The 23,666-nt window shown below is 42.4% G+C and overlaps 1 protein-coding gene across 1 annotated transcript in view; it reads right to left on the reverse strand.

Moving 5' to 3' along the window:
- cdh13 (cadherin 13, H-cadherin (heart)) overlaps positions 1 to 23,666 on the reverse strand; it is a 230,535-nt gene that overhangs the window by 151,462 nt on the left and 55,407 nt on the right. Inside the window, exon 3 of the mRNA XM_062562779.1 lies at positions 8,844 to 9,055. Coding sequence (XP_062418763.1) covers positions 8,844 to 9,055 — 212 coding nt within the window. The remainder of the gene's footprint in view (positions 1 to 8,843; positions 9,056 to 23,666) is intronic.

Consider the following 23,666-nt stretch of genomic DNA (forward strand, 5'->3'; position numbering starts at 1 on the left):
TGACACTTTACGCTGAAATCCTGGCTGTTAACAAGGAGGTCCTGACCCACGGGGGGGGGGGGGGGGGGGGTCTGTCAGTGGTCTGCCGACCTGCACACGAGCCGAAGGGAGTCAACCAGTACACTAACAAATGCCCTGCCATACCCTTACAAATGCATCAATCGGTTATCCTAGACACAAGTGCATGAATTTAAATCAAACAGAGTTACATTCTCCGTTTCTTCTCGCTGTCGTTCGTTCTGCTCTATTTATTTCTTTAACGACCTACTGCTCCTGATCTCCCAAAATAACCGGTCGAGAAGAAAAGCCATTACCAAAAGGACCCACAACAACGCTAAAGCACAAAGCCAGGTCGGGTCATACAAACACGTGGACTAATTCTGGTAGAATACGTGGTTTAGGTGTTATTTTGTCCGGTTTAGTGTCTCTTACAGGGGGTGGCAATAATCCTACAAGGATGAAGAGTGAGTGCATATAATTGTACATGCAGATTATAATGAATGCCTTTTCCACAATATGGAGACTGCGGCAGACCCCTATAAAAGCTTGCGACCTGCTAGTGGTTAGTGAAGCGGCACATCACCATAACCCAATACAGGATAACTAAGTGTTTTGATTGATTTACAGAATGTGAATCATCTGTTAATCAAACTGAAATTAAAATACAGTTCTGCTCTCCACTGACTAACAGCCATAACTCTGCTTGTTACACAAAACAACAAGACCCATTGTTATTTACCCCGCAAATATGTGCATGCATTTATTGGAGTGTCTTGAAACTGGCAACTAAACTGGCAGTTATTATCTAGGTAGCTAACGAAAACTTAGATGAGCTTCTTTTCATTCCAGTATGTTGAGATTGTGATATGGTTCTTCATTACCATTGCTAACAAAACATCGTGTTTTCAGTTTGTTTACTTTGTCTCGCTTTCTCCAACCAGAGGTTGGACATAAAAGTCATCCTCCGGGGGCTATTGCGGGAAAAAAAGTATTTATTAACTTTTCCGTGAACCATTAATTTCGTCCTTGATCATCGTTTCGTCCCCTGGCTTAATTTTGCCTCTCTTTTTAAGAGCGAGCTCTCGCTGCGTGTTTCATATGAAGGAAAATCAGGAAAGCTCTACGTCTCCTCCTCCTCGGCCCGTTCACAAGGCGCTTCTCTTTTCTGGTTTGCTGTGGTCCTGAGTCCTCAGGCAGCGGTAATACATAATGAGGAAATTAATTAGGGGCTTCTCTGCCATTTGTTTTAATACCTTTGTTTTCTCTTGTTTTGTGACTGGGTTGGGAGTTGAGTATTGTTTCCGTTTATTGTTGGTTCTTAAGCTGAACTCTTCATTTTGTTCTAGTTCGAGTGGAAGTTTGGATTAATGTTACAGTTACTGAACCGATTCTAGTCCATTATTCCACCTCTTTACCACCGAACACAGATGAGTTACGGCCTATATCCCTAGGCATTCCTAGTCCGCAACAATTATAGGAACACAGGTTTTTGACAAGAAATTGGATGACTAAATTGGGTTTCAGTGGGACTTCAACAGTGAACATTCTAGCCACACTAAAGTGATTTGTCCGATTCAACTACAGTCCACAGTCCTCACCAGGGCATAAATATTGAGCAAAACGACAGAACAATGAGAGTGAAAGAAACAACACACCAACAAGCCAAGCCGTTGAGCCCTGGCCCAGGTTTTTTGTGGTTTCATTTGCAATGCAAATAGTCTCCTTTTGTCCTTCATCTAGTCTCCTTTTGTCCTTCATCTTTTACAGCCTACAGTACAATCCTTTATTGAAAATGTGCACTTCACACAGCCGCGTGAATGTGTGTGTGTGTGTGTGTGTTTGCATGTTTACTGTTCACACTCGTGTTCTTGGCTGACAGAGACTCTGGCACCACTCTCACCCCTGTCAGAATGACGGAAAGAGAAAGAGGTAAAAGGGAAAACCAAAAGGCGTTTTGTTTACAGCACATTGCCGACACTCATACAGAGAGGGCGATGGCAAACACACACCGACTCCCACCTACAAAGGTCAGGGGGAACACAATAACGCCGTAATCCTAAACACAGCCCAACCAGATCAAACCAAGGACACACGGAGCAGCCTCTGAAATGACTTCCCTTATCAAACCCACTCAGGGGTGAACTTTCAAATGTCCGAAATCGAAAACTGGACCTGACGCGGTTGAACGGGATGCTGCCCAGGCAGCGGTGTGTGTGTGTGTGTGTGTGTACATGTTTGTGACCTGTTCACAAGCGAGCTGATGGACTTTTAAGCACTGCCCGTAAAAACCTTGGCCTTAGTTTGAAGCCCAGGGATGAGTGACTCAATGCCGCGGTGCACGGGTCTCAGCTGTGGGACATTCGTAAAGCAAGACCTGGGAGGCACACCCGTGAGATATTTGAAGGGGCTTGATGTGAGGACTGGTGACAGAGAGTTAGGGCTAACATAGATCATGCTGTCAAATCCACGTCGTCTCTCAACTGAGATACAGTGGATACGGGCGGGGTCTGAAGGTGCTTAAAAACCTATCAATGTTCTGCAGGTGGATCGGGCACGGCGAGACGCGCTGTCAAACGTGTCCCGCCGCCCGTCAGAGGCACGTCAGAGAGAAGGCTTGCCACTGAGGCTTTTCGGGAGAAGAGAACTTGGAGCCATATTCTGCATCCTCAGTTTTTTTTTTCACCTGCCACTTCGCGGCTGTCCCTCGTTATTTTCTTACTTTGCCACTTAGCAAAAGCCGTTCCTCACATGGTCGCTCTGCAGTCTGCTCGTGTGATGAATTGCGTTCGTACAGCTTGGTGACACCCGGAAGAGAAGGAAGCCATGAATCTTTAATGTGTCCTGGTCATAAATTACTGCTGCACCATCAACCCTGATCCACAGAGATACATTAGCTTCTGTCTCTTCTTTCTGTCAAATGATCGTTAGGGAATCTTGGCGTAGTGAGTTGAACGGTTAAGACTTAAGAAGATTTTGGACCAGTCAAAAAGGAGGGCTCATACTGTATGTTTGCAGTGTTTACACACACACACACACACATATATATATATATAAATAATGATACTGTACTACAGCATACCAAGAACTATGTGTGTGTCCATGTGTTGGTGACCGAGTCTTTGTCATTGTCATCCGAGCGCACGGTTGCTGTAAGGTCACTCTGCCATTTTCACTCTCGATGCTATATTGAGAAGTGTCATTTTTCACCCCTGACAATGTGGTGGATACCTGGTGACAAATGGACAATAGCAAGGCCAGCATGAGCCGGAGGTAACGGGGACGAATAACTAAGTGGAGTAAACTTCCGAATATGTCACGCAGGCTGTCATTTGAGCTAACATGTGTGAGCGTCTGCGGTGTGTGTGTGTAAATAAAATGACACAAATTTGCCTGAAAACACGTCTAATGTGGGTGTTGACTGAACAATGGGTCACACTCGGTTCAATAAACAGCATGAACACTCTTGATCTTACTCAGGCAGAATACAGCAGGACACTAGTGCCTATTTGAACTATTCAACTATTTTTAATACTGCACCAAAGCGATTATATGTGTGTGTACATTCGTACCTGCAGATAGTAGCTTGTGGACTGAAAATAACCCTGACACCACGCTTTCAAAACAAGCTAATTATAAAAATGAAGTCATGCAAAAACTGCCCCTATTATACGTACATTTAACATAATTGCAAAAGAATTGAGCACAATAATGTTTAGACATATAAATTATCTTCATATTATATGGTTCAGATGTTGGAGCATATTGCAGTGCTCAATGCTATGCCATGTTTAAACAACAACTAACAAACCCCATCTGTGTAAATATGGGGCCAAATCCTTTATGTCTTTTGACCACCAATTCACCCTGCTTAGGGTCTCATAGCACTGTAGAGTGAAATGTCAAGCATTGATGCAATTAGAACAGCCTGTTGTGGAATTAATGCACGTCAATAACTGGAAGGTGAAGGCTTGATTGCTGCTCTTGTAAATGAACGTGTCGATAAGCCTTTTGGTTTCCTGCTTGCTCCCACGCATGAAAAAGCTATGTGTCAGTTACAGTAAGGATATACATTAAACCATCTCAGCCAAAAATTAAGGAGCGGATGTAAAAACAGACGGGAAATAGACAAAGGCAGTAAACAGAATGAACAAATGACAGCTACAGAACAAGCAAAAGGAGAGAGAGTGGGAAGGAGACAGAGGGAGATTATCTCTATTGTGTTTTATAATATGAGATGTTGTGCTGTGGTTGCAAGACGTCACATCTTAGTCATCCCCAGAAAGACCTTATTGAAAATCTATTTGCCATTGCAGGATGAGGATTTAGCTGAGGATGCAAAACTACATTTCATTCATTGCGTGAAAATGCATGAAACATGACAAAAGCAAAATAAATAGGCTTTTTGACCCAGATTATTTAGCCTGTTATCACTTGTTGCATTTGAAGGGTGTCTGTCAATGTCCCCCAAAAGGAAAGAAAATGCTCTGCATAACCGTTGTTCGGCAAAGCACAAAAATAATAAACACGCACAAAAACGTCCTTTTCCTGGAGCACAAGATGGTTTAAATTGAAATGCATTCTATTAATATTTACATTGATCGGCTGCTAAAAAAAAAAAAAAAGAACGGGGGGTGCTGAAAAAAAAAAATTATTTCTGAATTTGGAGTTTGACTCTTAATATGAAACATTCATTAGCTGCCTCTCTCCTTCTGGTCCTATGTTACAGCAAGCTAACAGCTCGTGTTGAGGAATTAAATAAATAGATTCTCCCCACCTTTGCTCACAGCACATCAATTATCTACAATAACATTAGCTTTGCCAATGAATTTGCCATGGAATGTTTTCGCTCTGTGTCTCAGAGGAAACACAGCGAGATTTGAGAAAATACAAGACATTTGAAAGCATTAAAAAGATATTTAATTACCCGGAAAAAAAAACTTTTCCATGGTCCGATACTTTAAAAACAGGCCGCAAGGAGTACTATCTCATATCGGAGATTTAAATCTCAGCATCCCCAGTGCAGTCAACGGAGCCATTCATCAAATCATTCAAACCCCTGGCTCATTGAAACAAGCTTTTAAATATGGCATGAGTTTAGTTACAGATTCTTTAGAAGCTGCTGCAGCACTGAACTTTTGTTTGATGGGCCACTTGAGACGGTGCAAAAGCATTAGGTGGAGGGCGAGTGTGGGGGAAGGGGGGGGCAGAGAATATGGACAGAGAGAAGGACAATAGATCATCTCATGATAAGAGTCCCAGAGAATGAGGAGCTGCAGCAGATTAATTGATGGTGAAATAATGACGCCTTTGAACCTCCTTGCCTCACTAGGGGATCGTTTTCTCTCAAATCGTTCTTTGCCCGGCTCCCCAGACTATATACAGTGTGTGTGTGTGTGTGTGTGTGTGTGTGTGTGTGTGTGTGTGTGTATATTCAGGCTCTTCTTGACTGTTTGGGGCAGGTAAAAGTTAAGTAAATATACTGTGAAGGACACGGAGACAGCATTTTATGAATACTGTATTAACTTCCCCTGATACAGCTCGATCGCATTCTGCCATTGTCCGTTATTGTACCGTCTTCCGTCAGGCACCAACCGCCAAGTCAAATTCCACGTATGTCTGACGTATTATGGCAATAAAGATTTCCTGCAGCATCAATGTCCGGAAAGTAAAAGACAAAATGATCGGACAAATAATGTCCAATATGTTCTTACTCTAAATAATCACTATTGCCTCAGAGTGCATCTACCATTTTCATCTTAGTAATTCCTGCCATCTTTTTCTAGTGGTGATAATATTCAATCTTGTGATCTTGGTGTCTGATATCCAACTGCTTTCTTTTCTGGAAAACATTCTAGCGATGTCACCATTTTCCAACATCTCACCAATTACCTCAGCGGATACAGTGTTTTTGTAGCACATCAAATTGATGGCCAAAGCTACAAACATGAATCCCAAGTACACCTGCAGCAGTGTATTCGAGCTAAAGATTTACACCAGCATGAGAACATGCTCGCAATTAGTGTTTACATGCTGCCAGCTCAGCATATTAGAATAATATCATTTCATAATTAGCACTGAGGCAAAGTACGGCTGAGGATTCTGAAGATATGATTGATTTATATTTTAATAACCAAACTAAAACATCAGCCATCCACCAAATATTTAAAGGAGTTAAAAAGGAAAATATAACTGCTCTTCTCTCACTAAAAATAAATGGAATGGAGAGAGACATCTACCAACCAAAAAGTGGAAAGACAATAAAGTCACATTTCTCAACGCTAACTTCGCTTCCTATACATAATTTCCCAAAATACTAGTTCACTTGTGTCCCCAAAGACTCGTGGATGGGCTAACAAAATGAACGATGGTGAGCGGCATTAACCGATGAGAGCATATTCAAAGAGATGGAGACGTTCATTAAGCTCCGGGCAGCAGGAAGTGTAGCAGCAGGACTCTGAGGACTGCGGGCAGGAGGAATGATGATCTCTGCGAACACGATGGGGAATACCAAGTGTACCTGCAGCCCCTGGAACTTTACCTAATCAATGTAGTGTGTTTGAAAGGAAACAAAGGGAAAGTTGAGGTATGCGGAGGTTATGAATGAGGCACAATGGTGTTTATCCAGGTGCACCGAGGTTTATAATGCAGGCAATTTGCTGGCTGCAGAAACCCATTTCTGTTGAGTACCCAAACAAAGCAACACATTTGCAGAGAAAAAAAAAAAAAAAGCTCTGTGGTGGGCTGCAGGCGTATTGGCCAAATTTCCAAGAAATATGAACTGGCCAGTCAAAGTGTAATTTTTCATGCACCATTCCCTGGTGCTAAAACATTACAGCTGTTTATGTTGCCCTGTAGCAAAGCGTTTACACGCCTTTCTAAGTGACCTTGTGGATAAATAATAACTGTAAAACCGAGAAATGTCTCCACATATTGCCACATATTTAAATTTGGGGGGGGGGGGGGGGGGGCGTTTCTTGTTAGGGAGTTTTTTACTCATCGCCCCACGCTAAATAAAAGCATGTATACGGTATACCTGTGTGAATGCCACAGTGGACCCGCCAATCACGCTTTCCCTGACACTGGGACGTTCCAAAGTGGAGGATAGCATTTCCAAGTGTGAGTATTCTGGATCGATGATCCAAACTGTCCATCATTAGACATTGGCTTCATCGCCCCGCGGACAGATTGAGTGCTGGGCTCAATTGTTACTGCCATCTGCAGCAGCACGGGAAAAAGCGATCCAGGGTGAGAGGAGATGATTCGCTCATAGGTTTGATAGAGCTAAGCAGCTGTTGTTCTCCCAGGCATCCTCCAGCTGCTCTCACATGTTCCTCTTGAGTATATCAAAAACTTTACTCTTTTCTTGGCGGATGTAACATTAATCACCGTCTCTGTGCTCTCCCACTTCTCGGTCATTGTTTTCTGAGGTCGTAAATATGTGTGACATTTATATTTCTAGTGTAGTTCACCATTACACGTTATTTTGCACTTTCTTCAAATATCCATTTGGTTTCAAAGATTGCGGTTGTGGGTGTTTCCCGACTGCCTAATATGGCATCTTTGAAGTGGTGCAATTATGTCAATTGGTGATAATTAAGTTTGTTTGAGCGTGCCTTACATTTATGAGTGTCAAGTCTTTCGCAATCTGCAATAATGATCACTAATGCATGAACGTCTTGTGCATCACACTTAATGTCCCTGTTTAGATCTCCAACCAAGCTTCCCATGCTAAACTAACCATTTTGTCGCCCCATTAAAAAGAATAGTTGGACAAATAAACTTTTTTTTCCCGTTTCTTTCAAATGTATTCTACTTGCATGCCTGTTCAGACAAATACGGATTCATACTGTGGATGTGGTGCATGGCCAACAATTGCTTACAGTCTGCCAGGGTGTGAAGGTGGTAGTTTATCCATTCTTTAGAATTTACTCATTAGCCATAGTGCTACAACTAACCATTAATCACAACGTAAAGGGACAATCTAATGTATTAACAGTGAGATAAATCTATAATTAAAAACACTGCGTGTGTAACATGTGTAAATGCCCTTTAACCATAACTAATTAAGCACAAAGGTAACTACCCACAAAAGCCAATGAAGGCTAACTAAACACAACATTTCCTTTTACAGCAACATGACCACACAACTGTCTCCATAACAGTTAGCTGAAGAGTCTGCTTTCCTTTTATCATCCATGCACACAGCATGTAATTGAAGAGCTGTGGCACTGGTTATTTCTTCTGCCCGACTGGGCTGAGGTTGCTATGGCAATTACGACTAATTACTTAACAAGCTCAAAAGCAGCAACCAGTTAGCTTAGCACAAAGACTGAAAACGACAGACAGAGTTAGCTCTGTGCAAACAGAAGGGAAATTCACCCACCAGAACTTCTTCTGGTCATGAACTGGTTGTTAATAATGTGTTCCAAACGCACAACAAATGTGCAATAACTCAATGCGGAATTGCTAAAAACCTGAGTGCCAAACTCTTTCTTGGCTGTTTGCAGTAATTGTCCCGAGTTGGTTGTCGTTGGGTTTCATATTTTTGGTAAAAGGCTTGAGAGTGCAATAAACCATGTCCCCTACATCTTGGCCAGGGAGCAAATAACTGTGTTCCCTAAAATATCAAACTAAAATGCAGGTCGTAAATCTTCTCATTCACCCATGGGAATTGTTGTTTAATCATGGCTGCGTTGAGTTCAGTTATGCTACATTAACGTAACCTTTTCAATCGTTAATGATGTGTACCCTTTCCAATTTTGATGAAGTGTAAATGGAAAAATTGATGAAAAAAAATAAATAAACCCAAACAGAAACCCAATCAAAAGGAAATCTCTACTAACCCGGAGAGTGTGCGGCGACTGAGCAGGAAGTCCAGTGACTTCCACCTGTGCCGTGTCCTCTGCGTGTGCACTGAGCCCGTGGATGAACAGGACTGGCTGGCTTTGAAGGACATCTTGCTGGGCCACCAGATTCAAATCTCCATCCACAAAGAAGCTGGGGTCCGACACCTCAAACTGCACGTCTTCGTTCCCCGCACAGTCATCAAACTCGACTGGAAGAAAACACACAGAAAGTGTTCACGTCAAGCCTAAATTCGGAAGGAATCACACCCAACAGGGACGTCAGGGACAAATCAGCCAAATGAAACATAGCAAGGGATGTAGACACTTCACTGAACAGGGAAAGCCAAACGATTAACAAAAAAAACATGCAGTTCAGATACAAACAGATGCCAAGACACCTTCCGTCAGTCAGGCTGCAATAAAAAAACTGATCTGGATTCTCACATGCCTGCTGCAATATTTATGACCCGTTGTAAGCAATGCATTGTTGACTTTTGCATGTGTTTGATTTGCTTTTGCAGGCCAGTTGAATTTACCACGGAAAAGACCCTCGCTTGAGAGACTGGCTCACAAAAAAAAAAAAAAGATTAAAAGTTACAGGAGAAAAAGTGCCAACGTCTTCATCCTCTCTATCGATCTCACACCCAGCCGACGGTGACGCGACATGATTCCCCGCCCTCCGCCAATGCTCCCCTCATTCTTCACTTCTTCTTTTTCCTTGGCCTCCTGCTGTTCGTGGATCGCGGCGGGAGGGGCGCAGGAGGAACTCTGGCAGCGTGTGGTTGATCAGGAGATTAGGTTCAGCAAGATCCACATGGGACTGTAAACTCTCAGCAGGGGGTCTTTACGTCGAGGGAAAGCCTCTGCCAGCCTCATGGGGGCTTCTTTGAGACTCTGTGTTTTTATTTGTTTTATTCTGTTTGATGAATGGCATACACTGACAAATATCATACCGGAAACAGGGTATTCCGTGAGGCATGAAGTAATTATTCATGCAGCCACATGTTTCTGGACTGACAGCTTTTCGGTTACCGAGTCGAAGACGGGAACAGGTTACATTTTTCACTCCCCTGGTGCGAGAACAGAACAGGATTGTCACGAAAATGCCCTAAATGACTCATCAATTATGGAAGCCACGCTTCGGCTTAACATAACACAGGAAACTCTGCAGTAGCACATAACCAGCCGGAGAAACCTTCCACAAAAGTTTAAAATCGAGAAACAGGAAGAATTCGTCTTGCTGTGGATTTGAGGCCGTGTTCATGAAGTTTCCCGGTGCAGCAAATGGCTCATATATACTGATCATATATGCTCTCGTCTCCAGTGCAAAGGCTGTGTACCTTCTCCACTAAACCAACTCATTAAAACTTTCAACTGCCTTGATGTAAAGTTGTTGAATCCTCACTACCTTAAAAAATACAATTTATCACAATCTTGGCCCTACAAATCCAGTTACAGTAAGTCATTTTGTACATTATGGATGGGAATACTTTTTCTTTGGGTTATAGGTTGGTACACTTCATAAATATTTGTAATTTAACCAACTTGTCATTTCTCAAATGCTGCTCAAAAAGACTAATTATTTCATTCTGCCATTATAAATGGCTAACAAATAAAAGCTTTCCCTGGTGCACACGCTACTCTTGAGTGTATAAGACTGCTAGAATACAAGTTTTTTTTCCACTGAGGTCAGCACTGACAGTGTTTGCTCATAAAAAAATGAATCAACGAAAACAGACAGGGTTTTGTTCTGTATCTTTTGACAACAGTATTGCACGGAGTCACGGAACAAGAGATGAAGGAACCAAGCTGGACAACTTTTCACCAACAATAACAAACTTTATTGCTCTGCAGTTCTAGGGGAAACTTTATTCATTTATTTATTTATTTTTATCTTTATTTCTTAACTTACTAACCCATAGCATATATTTTATTTTCCATCTAATTCCTGCACTACGTTCTGTTGTCCATTACCGTATCTTCTGTCATGCACCAACTGCCGAGTCAAATTTCATGTATGTCTGACATATTATGGCAATAAACATTTCCCGATTGCACATTGCATTTTTTTTAGTTATATGAAAACGTTTGTTTGCTGTGGTACAGAGATACAAGATTTGCTTTTGGAACGGCAAAGACTCTGCTGTGTCCAGTAAATTCTGGGAAATGAAGAATTAAACTGGAGTCTGTGTCAGCACCAGTTACCACTGGTGTTGTTAAATCCACCAATACTGAAATATAACTTTACTGTTTGTCTCGATAATTACTAAATCCAAACCTTACATTTCAGTATTTTGGAGAATCAATCAGCTTTCTAGCTCTGTTGCAGGTTTTTGTTGATTTACAGCTATATGCACGACAGCATTTCCATGTGTGTTGTGTACGTGTATATAAAGCAGTCTTTGTAAAGCACAAACAAATGATCAATGTAAACATATTAAGGTTTGTAGTAAATGCCCCTGTTACTGCTATTTTTCATGGACACTTTCATTATTCTATCTGAAAAAGTATCTCATACTTTCATTTTAGGAAGGATGTGCCGACTGGGAAGTGCAACCCTCACTGTAGTTCAGCATTTGTAACTGAATTCACGCAGAACATCACAGTAGGAGGCGGGCTACGGCAAACCACTGATGTAAGAGTATTGATGTTTCGCAATTAAATTGGATGCATGTTGCTCGCAAGACTCTCCCACCTACTGCCATTCATTCGCTTCGTCTCTCACTCCGTTGCCCGCCCCACTGGTTTACCTTGTAAAAAAAGCAACAGCACGCTGTTTGATTTGAATCCGTGCACGTCCATCTTCCACCGAGCCAGCACTGAGTGAAATGGGAAAAGTCCATAGTTGGGACCATAAAATCAATAAACTGAAGTCTATCAAACCACTCATTTGGTACACTTAACCTTTGCGACTGTTTAGTCTGGCTTCCTTTTTTTTGTATATCTATCTCACTGCAGATCATTTTAAATCTTCCCTCTGGATGGAATTGTTTTTTTTTTTTTTTTTTACCATCTGGATGAGGTAAAGTACAGAAGGCCAGAGTGAAGAATGCACCACGCGAGAAGAAAAGGCAACGGTACAATGGATGCCGAGGGAGAGCTACAGAGTCGACAAGCTACTCTCCAGGAAAACAAGGCCACATCTCACATATTCAACTTCTGAGCCAAAGCATGAAAAATGTGTTCATTCCCGTTCCTATTACAAGCCACAGATTTATTTCAATAACACGGGTGTGATCTTTAGAGCCGGGCAAGTTCCAGCGCCAAACATTGTCAGTGGCATTTCAAAGGCAGCCAGAGAGTGTTTGATGGTATTCTAATGTTGTCAGGTTTTGGGGGGTGGGGGGTGGGGGGATTTCAGCAGAGAGCATGGTGAGCAGGCATCTTTGAAGTCAGGCAACAATGACAGTATGCAACTTATCCCGCTCACCACCAGCACACACGCACCCTCTCTTTCTCTGGGGGGGGCAGGGCTCAGGGTTACAATAACTGTGCACAACATGGATTAGGGTAGCTAGAAACCTTTTTGCTGATGACTCCAGAGGAGGAAGAGGGAGGGCGTGTTGCGGTTCAACTTTTTTTTTTTTTTTTTTTTTTTTACTCTTGTGTGACTTTCAAGCTTTCAGGCCAAAAAGCTCCCGTGGAGCCTGTGAATGGAAAAACCATCCAGAAACTCGGTCACCAAGGCCCTCGGCGACGGAAGGGTCGATCAACAAAGGGAATCTGCGCCCTGTTTTACGGATTTTGGGGTTATTTACACAAAACTGATAACCAGTGAGGAGTTAGTTACTTAGTTACTATCACCATGGCAGTTACATTCTGAGAGATCAAACATGGAAAAATGTACCAGCAAGAATGAAAACAAATGTCTTCACAGAAGAAAAAAAAAAGTCTTCCTCCATGTCGATGATAAAGCAACATTTGTTGACATCCAACACGATTAGAGCATATTTACCTTGGGTCCAGTTCGTCAGCCACATAAAATTGTATTTCTTTCCCTCTGCCAGGCACAAACATTTTTCTTTGAGGGTTTTTGAAGACAATTTTTGTCTTGTAACTAAATGTCAAGTCCCCATGATGGGAATCACAGTAATCTCCAAGGTGGCAGCATGGGTGTGTGTGTGTGTGTGTGTGTATTTGAGCTGATAGCTGCCGTGTCCAAGACCAAGTGTGCTCAGCCTCATAGAAAAGGCTCAGGAGAACACCCTTCTCAAATAATCACCCGGCATTAGAGAGAATGTGCTTTTGAAAATGTATTCAATGCAGTTTTCTATGACATAACATTACTGGCATTCAGTGGCAAGAAGTGTTTTGGGGTCCTACATCATGCGTTGATGAAGGGTTATGAAATGAAACGGCTATCTGTCAGGTGAGCAGGCGAGCAACCTACATGAACATTTCCATCCTCTCAACATATCTAGTCTGGCTCTATTTGCCTTACCTTCCACCATGGCCTCATGTTGCCAAAGTGACATAAATGATTCAAACAAGAACCCTGAAATCCATTGAGAAGTAGGGTCTCAGAGACTTCCTTACAGTTTTAAGACACATCCCCAGTGTATCCACTACCAGTTTTTTTTATTTATTTATTTAGGTGAACAATTCTCCATTGCTCACAGCGACATTCCGCCCCATATGGAAGTAAATCTGTGTCATCGGGGGTTGAAATAAAAAGTTGATTGAATTTCTAGCACTGAATATTTATGCATTGAAATTATGTACCTGAATGTTTTTCAACATTAAAACACCACAAAAAAATTCAACCTAAAAAAAAAAAAATGTTGAAATATTCGAAATGGAGGCTACAATATTCAACCAAAAAAATTCAACCTTGACACACCAACATCCGGAGGCTACAATATTCAACCCAAAAAAATTCAACCTTGAGACACCAACATCCGGGACACTAAGGAAGAGCAATAGATTCTAGATTCAAGATCAGGAGCGTGCGTCAAGCGAAAGGAGCGAGCACCCAAAACACCTTGCAAACCTGGTTTGTGTCTGTAAGATTCCGTAATGGACAGCTGACATTTGTACATTAACAGACTGTGTTGGACATGAACTAAGCGGAAGTTAAACAAGAGCGTACAGCCGCTCACAAAACGCCTCTTCTTCTAGTTGTGAATTTATTCAATGATGCTGAGATCCTTCGACAAGCTGTTAGCAGTGATTGGCGGAGTTTTGAATCCAGGAACGCGCTTGAAGAGGCACATGAGCTGCTGTATCGTAGTGGGGGCGGGGGGGGGGGGGGGCAGCGGCTTTAACGGAGCGTGCAGACGCATAAACCCCACAGGACATGCAGGAATAATCGCAGTAGCGCCTAGTGCGGAAAGTGGTCAGTGGAAGGATCCTTTTTCTGAGCGGCACAAGCCGATCTCAGTTGGGTATTAAGCGGCATTCAAGTCCACGTAACGTTAAATGAGTCTTCATGACCATGGGTAAACTTTATTGAGGATCTGGCACAACACAGCGACCTGCAAGTAGCGTCATACATACAGGGATGTACGTCTTAATGCGAGGCTTTAGAATTGATCTCAAAGGGATCCTGTATTTGCTCATAAAGTCTGAAACGAGAACCCATTTTTCAGTGACGGTGTTACGTGCCTACTGGTTTTTGAACCTACTGGTTTGGCTACGGGTGCGTGTTTGTTTTCCCCCCGACAGGCAGGTGTTGTCTGCCTCCGTCACTTGAGTCGTCACACATTTGCAAACATATTGTGCTGAAAATGTTCAAAAATGCCTCCCATATCCATTGCAGCGATTACGATTGTATAAGTGAGCACTACGTCACTGCCACGTATGAAGTAATACACAAAAGAACATTTATTAAAAGTCCGCCACAACCGGGATTCGAACCGTGTCGCGCAAAATAAAGTTGTGCCACAAAGCAGCTGCGCTACACACTCGGCCAGCTGAGCTTATGGGATTCTGATTTATTTGTATAGTTGTAATAAAGTTGTATATCGTCAGTGGTGAGCAAACGTTTTGGTTCAGGGTGAACATTATATGTTCTTTTATGTATTTCTTCATACGTTGCCACACTGACATAAAGAAGAGTTAAAGCCCCGTTATTGTGGGACATGGATACAATCCGAAGCCGAAGGTGTTTTGGGTGCTCGCTCCTTTCGCTTGACGCACGCTCCTGATCTTGAATCTAGAATCTATTGCTCTTCCTTAGTGTCCCGGATGTTGGTGTCTCAAGGTTGAATTTTTTGGGGTTGAATATTGTAGCCTCCGGATGTTGGTGTGTCAAGGTTGAATTTTTTTGGGTTGAATATTGTAGCCTCCATTTCGAACATTTCAACATTTTTTTTTTTTAGGTTGAATTTTTTTGTGGTGTTTTAATGTTGAAAAACATTCAGGTACATAATTTCAATGCATAAATATTCAGTGCTAGAAATTCAATCAACTTTTTATTTCAACCCCCGATGACACAGATTTACTTCCATAGCCCCAGAGGGTCACACACACTGACAGATGCGCACACACACACACAGAGGGGAGCACACTCCCACCAGCCCCCCTGGGGTTCGAGTTCGGCTGGATCTGAGCTAACTGCTGACTAAAGGGTCTCTAGAGCTGCCAGTCACTCCACATCATTCAAAGCAGCCTGCAGGCAGCGGGAAGGACGAGACCAGCGTATGTTGCACCCAATTTGGATTTCATCCAATAAACAAAATAGAGATAGCGCGTTTTTAGGAACAAATGGTATTATGAGACCGGACGGACTCAAATTCTGGCCACATGAACACCTTGAATGTACTTAACTTCTGATTAGAGCAGACATTTTGACATGTTTTCTTTAAACCAATTCCAGCTAAGAGAAAAAAGCTTGATATTTATAACGCATCATGTGGCCCTTGAGTGCCTCATTATGTGCACCTTACAAACAACAGGGTTGGATAAATGTCACTGTCAACTCATTCTGCCGGAAAAAGATTTGTATTGTTTTATTTTTTTTTAATTTAAATAAATTTAAAACAGTCAAAAACATGGAGAAGTTACACAGCGCTGTCATTCTTGAATTCATTTACTTAAGGTTTAGAGATTGCTTTGAATCACCAGCTTAGAAATGTGCAAAAGCTGATTACGATAAGCTGGCACTTACAGAATACATCAGTCACTGACAGCCTACCAGCTGAGGTGAAGTCATTCCACCCACTGTGCATAGTTGGAGCTATCTGGTACCAGAGCGGTCTAAAAAATCAATTTAAGATAGAATGTTCAAAGAGAAGGTCGTCCTTTTTGGACCAATACATCTGGTAGATATTCAGGTATTTCCCGGATTGACTGAAAAAAAAAAAAAATGGAACTGCTTGCTGTACAAATAGAAAATTTAGTGATCCCAGTTGTGAGTAGGGTTGGGTATCGTTTGAATTTGAGCGATTCCGATTCCCAGCGATTCTCGATTCAGATTCTTTTAAGAGGCAGGGTCAAAAAAGTTTACGTTTAAGATATTTTAAATGAGCTAGCTAACCAAGGGTCTTTCCGCAACTCTCCCAACCTCAAATCAGGGACACTTTCGCTGACGGGGGGGCTGCTGGCGGTCGACGCGGGGAGTGCTAGCACAACCTTTCTTTTTTTCTTTGCAGCGCCAGCCTCACTGCTCATTTTAACAGACGGGACCGCTCCGCTCGGGCCACCCGGCACCCGCGCGCGCGCTGGTCTGATGCGTCACAAATGCACAACAACCGGGAGTGTTTTTTTGCCGAGTTTCCGGTTTGTTTCATGAAGTGTAACCACACTTTGGACCGCCGCCGCACGCTATACATGTTCGATCGCGCTGTTACGCCAACACTTCCGGTGAACGCTTCTTTGTTGGTGTTCAGCGGTTTCAGTTTCCGGTCGGTGCCGGCGGACTGAGAATCGAAACTAGGAATCGAATTTTAAACTTTTGAACGATACCGGGTAAATCGCACAGCTAGTTCCGATTCCAATCGATTCTTGATACCCAACCTTAGTTGTGAGTATTCATCCTCTAGGGCAGGTTTCTTAATCTTTTTGACCTCGGGGCCCTACAAAGTGGCCCCGGGCCCGTTCAAATATTAACAATGTCTTAGATTAACTAATTGATTTCACTTGTCGTTGGATTTGCGTTCAATGATTAAATTACATTAAACAAATGAAAAAGATTTAACAAGCAAAACCTTGATACAGTGATCATCTCAAGGAAATGTATTTATGATTTATTTGTTTATTATCTGTATATAAACCTGCACAAACAACACTAGCTAACAATGCCAGTCAGTGAGATGACGGACTTCTTTTGCATCTGTAGCCCATTTTTTATTCTTTTAAAATTTTCCACCCGCTTTCCCACGAGCGTTGGTAATGTAAAGTGAGCTGCTGCTGCTGCTGCTGCTGCTGCTGCTGCTTCAGCCGCTTGGTTTTAAACAGATGTCACAGTGTATTTGAAAACCCAGGTCAATGTTGAGATGCACCACACTTGGGCACTCCAGAAGCGGTGGCTTCCTTACCGGAGCCATTTCTAAACATTGTAAATTGTCAGTCGTACGTGTAGTTGGGCTTTAATGTGTACATCATTAGATTGCAGCATTTATATGGCCTCTTTCAATCTTTTAAGATCTGCCTCTCGTTCACACACACCAAACGCTAAAACACACTTTAACCAATTGGATGAGAGGAGCTGGGGATCAGACCTGTTCTACCTCCTGGGACACAGCCGCCCCACCACTTTACACCTGAGGGAAGGAGGGGGGGGGGGGGGGGGGAGGGGGGGGGGATTCCAGTCGACTTTTATTTTTTTTCCCCTCACAGTTTGATTTAAATTTGATTTAAATATTTGAGATCATAATAGTCAGCCTTGACAAAGCATGGCAAACAAGACAGAACCTTGGGCTTATTAGATTTTAACAAGGTTTTCTGAGCAGCTTTTTCTTCTGCCATAATTACAATGTGCATTTCCCCGACGGGCGGCAGCACTTTTGTTTGTAATCACTCGCCACACATCAGAATGCAAAATCAGTCGCAGACAGACTCTTTTCCTTACTGCCAGGAACCAACTCAAAGGAGGGACAAAACCCACAAATTCAAACTCTGAGTATTGCCAGCAGCGCGTCACTAAGAAGCCTGTAGATTACGGTGGGAAATAACACTTTCCGCATTTCTTATAGGAAAAGACATAAGGGTCTTTTCTGGTGCATGATTTGACTTATCCTTCTAGCGTTACGCAGGGGCTCGTGTTAAGGAAGGATGAACACAAGCCAACAATGTTCACTTGCATCTAATGAATGGATTCTAAATATATACCGTTCAAGGTTATTCACAATAAATAATACTCATATATTCCACTGACACCAAAAGAAAACATCTTGCTGTCTCCATGCGAGCTGGAAATGTTTAGGCCCCCGGCTTCGTCTTTGAAGTTGCCCGTTTCAAGGTTACACCTGCTTAAATATAAATTGATTTGAATTCCTATTCCAAAAGCCATTAGAACGCTCCGGAGACCGTTTTTATGTGGAAATATATATGAAAATACATCAATATATCAATGCGATTGAGAGCCCCCGGAGGCTTGCTTGACAAGGTTCTTCACAGCTACAGATCTGAGGGGAGTTAGGGAGGTTTATTCCAGCACAGCACGCTTCAATCACCCTGTATTTGTTTGTCAGTCACAGTTCAAAGTGCTCCATTTAAGAAGGCCAGAGTAGAGGATAACCAGGGAGAAACACTAAATAATTGGCTTTCTCATATAAAGAAAACGAATGGTCATTCAGATGCAGACTGAACATATTGTGCAGCATGCCTCCGTCCCTAGAAAAAAGTATGAGATTATATTCAGGGTAGAAAATCAGCAGATTAGACAACTGAAGATCTAGTGAGTCATTCATTAACAACTTAATGAGGCCGCTACAATGAGCCACCCGAACTGCTCGGACAGATTTCTTGGGACACTGACAGTTATTTCATTTTTTTTTCTTCCTTCCAAAAACCCGTTTTCCTTTAATGCATCAGAAATCCAGCTAGTCAGTCACTGAGGAACATGCCATGGGAATGGTCATGGATATGAGAGCCAGTATAAATTCTAGGGGTCAAAAGTAATTTCATATCCTTTCAAACATATGTTTGCAGTTGAGTGACCATCTGGCGCTCAGAGGAGCAACAGAGGAAGCTCTGAGTCATAGAAACAGGGTCAGTGACCACAAAGGGACCACAGCAGCAGTAGTGTGCACTCATTTAGCTTCTAAATGTATATATTTTAAGTGTTTCTGAACCATATTACCACATATGCAGTATGTTAGTTCAAGCTTGATTTCAATGTTTATAGGTGCATGTTCATGGCCCAGTCCCAATGAACAGTTACAGACCATGACGTGCTTCCCAGTGAGTGGAGGAGACTCAGGGCTGCTGCAAGGAACCTTTGAGCCTTTCATACACATGAGTTAACGCAGGTAACGTGTTACTTTGTTCTATGTAGACATTATTACGATGGTCTGTTTCCAGCTGATATGATATGATGTGCTTGTGCCCCGGGTAAGTGCTACCACCCTTACGCGCTTACACGTGGTAAGTGCTACATGAAAAAATGGCTATATTATAATCACCATTATTATGGATCAACCCAGTTATTAGGGCCAAATGCTTGGAGTGTATGCTCACAGTACGGTGTGTTTGACAATGAAATTAATTAATTTTCACAGGGGAAATGTGAAGCATTTTCTTTCACCAAACAAATATACCAGGTTGGTCCTGAATGATTTCCCTTCTGTATTAGCAGCCTACTAGCTGGAACAGATGGTGTTCTTCATTTTGGGTTTCAATGTCACAATGTCTGAGCCATCACTGACTCTATCCTGTGCCTGGGGACGACTGACCATCCTTTTGCAGAGAGGCAATTCTGGCAATTCCACAAACAGCCCATAAGAGCATGCCAACTTAGATTTTTGGAATAAGCCTATACTGAATCCATGTGTGGACAATGGGAAAGGCTGAGAAGTATCTGGAGGCAGAACTGCAGCAGAAGATTCGATGAGCGTGATAAGTGAGGGGGGCTGTGCATCTATCAGAAAAGTACTGATGGCCCTGACGTTAGACCTGTATGCATCCATACATTTGCCTCTTCCGGAAACGCATCATGTACTTCCTGAGCATAGAAAAAAGCACGAGTGGACCTGTAGCATTCGTGCAAATAAGGTCACGGCTGCTGTGATAGGTCTTTTCTATCAGACACAGAGGAGGAGATATATATAAGAGGAGATATATGTCTGACCTGTTTAACAGAGAAGCAGGAAAACCCACCGCAGCAACACCCAATCCTGTCAATCAAACAGCATGGAGTCACACACACACACACACACACACACACAGGGAAATACAACACAGATGGGCGTGGAGTCACACACGTACAGTCCGACGCACGAATCCATAAGCAGACGTAATTTAACATACAGGCGGACATCCAGCGATGCGCAGGTACCAGCGACGCATCGGAGCATGCAGGCAGATCGATCGGCTTTCAGGATGCCAGCAACACCCGGGCTGAGCCCCCCCAGGCTGCGGCCAAGTCGGTCAGCACTTTTGCCTGGCCACTCGAGACGAGCCGCGCTGGGCTGTGGGCCAAGAGAGCCACATACAGGAGAGTAGCATACGGGTAAGAGCTAAACTTTTGACACGAGGTAATCATGTCACCTCTGTGACGGCGGCCATCGTCATCCACGCGGAAAGTGAGTTCACCGTTCACCCGACCTGCCCGAAGGTCTTTTAGAAGTACAAGCATTGTTGGTGCAGTCACCGGCCAGGATTTGTTTGGTCTTTTTAAAGATAACCCGTCCACCGTTGGCACACCTTCACTCGCTGTTGGTTTCTGGTACAGTGGTTATGTCTGTCACGCCCTTGTTCAATGTCATGACAGCGCCTGCATTTAAGTCTCTCTCATTAGACCGAATAGCATTTCAGACCCTTTGATTTGATGAGTAAAAGTGAAAAGAAATGTCTCACAAATGAAACCATCAGAGGTCTTCCTGAATCTCCATTCTGGAGACACAAATAACATGCATCTTGTATCATTATGTGGAGCCTGATGTGGATATTATGATTCAGCACAGCATCTTTCACAGGAAAAAACTTGAATTAGGATGCACTAAGAAGAGATGAATATGCAGGTGGAAGGAGTAACGGAGAACATGGAGACAAGGAATGGTCTAGCTCGTTATCGGAATGAAACATGACAATAGCTAGAGGAAAATAAATGTATACATTAACTATGGAAACGGGAATATTAATATTTAAGCACTTCTTTGTATCCTTTCATTGTTACAATAATCAGTTTGTAAAAAAATGGTTTCACATCTTAGGTAAATGTACCTGTACACAAGTGGGTGATTTCTAGTGTTTTGGTTTACACCAAATCAGATGCAGCTTTAAACCCACCCTTCTGAATCAATCTCAATTGTAATACCAAGCTGTTTAGAGATATAAATACGGATAAGTAACTGAGGATGAACAGAGGATTTTGACGAGATTTGTCACGTTGTTTGTCTTAATGTGCACAGAGTGAAGAAAAAAACAACCATCAAATCTAGTGAGATGCCTTCAACATCTCGCTGAGATAACTAAGCCGGTTATTAAGTAGGTCAGGTTTGACCCAAAGATGCTGAAATGAACCAAAGCATTTCCAATTCGGAATGACACCTGCATTCTTCATGGAAATTAAAAACTCTGGGATCAGCTGGGTGCACATGTTTATGGACTTATCATGAAGGAACAGATATTCTAAAATAACCCCACATTAGCTTGTCACTAGAACAGAGCCTCGAAACTCATAATAAGAGTAATACTTGTTGTAGCGTGGAAAGAAATTATACAACGAATGTATGGAGGGAACACTTGAAAATAATGAGGTGCAGATACTCGCATGAATGGTACGTTTGTGACAACAAAAGAAAGAGAACTCAGTTGCTCGTTTGATGGTTGTCCTTCGTGGCTGCTGCTGACAAAGAGACACGTTTAAAGCCTATGAGCATAACTCCAAATGGAGGAAACGACAACACAAGAAACCTAGTGCAACAATTGAACTAAATACAGAGTTTGAGCTCATTTATTTCCGGTGATGAAATGTGAACCCTAATTATGGGATGAAATGAAAGTAGATTGATAAACTTTTGAAGTGCACGAAACAATTACATCACTCACTGAATGCTCAGCATTAGACAGGAGACACCCCCAACTAGTGAAAACAAAACATGACTTTACTGTAAAAGCTAAACCAAGCTACTGGTGTTACGCCCAAGCTGTTCCTCCAGAGATAAGTTGCTATGTCTGTGTTGGAAAAACTGCCTGAGTGGACAGAAGGTCTGTGACCTCTTGAACTGGGACATGGTTTCCTGTGATAATCAGATCAGTTTCAATGATTCAATCAACTCGGCATCAGGACAGTATCCCGGAAATGCTGTTTATTTGTTTAGCTGTAAGCAAAGTGTTCTTTCCCATCTCCTCCAATTCTCTCTTTGATGTTGAGTTGACCAGTGGGATCTATTCCAGGCCTCCCTCCCCTGAGGAGGAGGGCGCAGCTGTTTGGCACCTTAGACTATATAACTCAAACCCGTAGCTTTGAAAGCTTAGGTCTACTCAAAGCTTAGGAAAGCTTTGAGCTTAGGAAAGCTTTGAGTAGACCTTATCCAAGATTGCAAGTATTTAATGAATGTCCTGCTGAGGATTTTGCACCGGTGCAGAGTAATATATTTTTACAGTCTGTGAAACAATAGACATGAAAAGAAACACAGAAGAGTTCTTTAACTTAGAGCATTTTTGTAAATAACCATTTGAATTATGACACGTTTTCAGACTTAAAAGAATTGTTATATCATAATAGTGGTTGGATTTCTTCATCCTTTTTAGCAAACAGCTTACCCACTTTGGACAATGCTGTCCTATACACTATTAAAAATATCGACTATGGACCAACATTAAAACGGTTGATTGAAAGAGTTGGAGAAAGTCTTGTATGAATGAGAAGTTAATAAAATGCATAAATTCGCCTTTTTAATTAGAAGAAATGTCTTCTATTGTGGGAAGAGCAATGAAAATTACAACTTTAGTCTGCAGTGGAATGCTATCCTTACCAATTCTACTTGTAAGAAATGCATACATGAGCATTAAAATCAGGTCCAACCCGAGCCCTGAAAATTTTGAAAAAGTTTGATTAATATTACTGGATGTTTATAGTCAGCTGATACACAACTCACTGATGATACACACCTACATGAGGCCTCTAGGGCATGTCGGCCAAAATCCAAATGTGCTAACGTCTGGTCAGAAAAATGGAATGGATTCATTTTGACAATTCAGATCTGCTTGCCAAATGCTGCTCCCTAAAGTCCTTTAAAGCTGCAATTAAAAACGCCATATTACCAATTGATGAACACCATCTTGGTGAGCAGCGTGCATTGAATTAAACATTTGGCGTTAATTTCCCATTCTAGGAGAACTGTGAACGATATTTACCAGACCCGCTAGCATATATACAGCAATTTGCATCAGACATATATATATATATCTCTTCTAGGGTGAAGTAGGTCAGGCAGAGGCGACGCACGGGTACAGGAAGGAAGCAGGACAGCATTTTTTCAGGGGGCGTAACATGGAACGAGAGACAGAGAGAGAGAGAGACCGAGCGAGAAAGAGAGAGAGATGGTTTGTCAAACGATTGCCAATGGCACCGTGATTGCAGATGGGTTACTGGCTCTACTATATCTGTGGCCCTGATGCGCTGTGATTGCAGCCTCTACTGCGCTGCTGATGCCAGTTGACCACGGCGCCAATTCCCAGCGAGCAGCAGGTGCGCTAATAGAAAGGTGAGAT

Source organism: Pungitius pungitius, chromosome 6, assembly GCF_949316345.1.
Source record: "Pungitius pungitius chromosome 6, fPunPun2.1, whole genome shotgun sequence".
NCBI classification, from domain to species: Eukaryota; Metazoa; Chordata; class Actinopteri; order Perciformes; family Gasterosteidae; genus Pungitius; species Pungitius pungitius.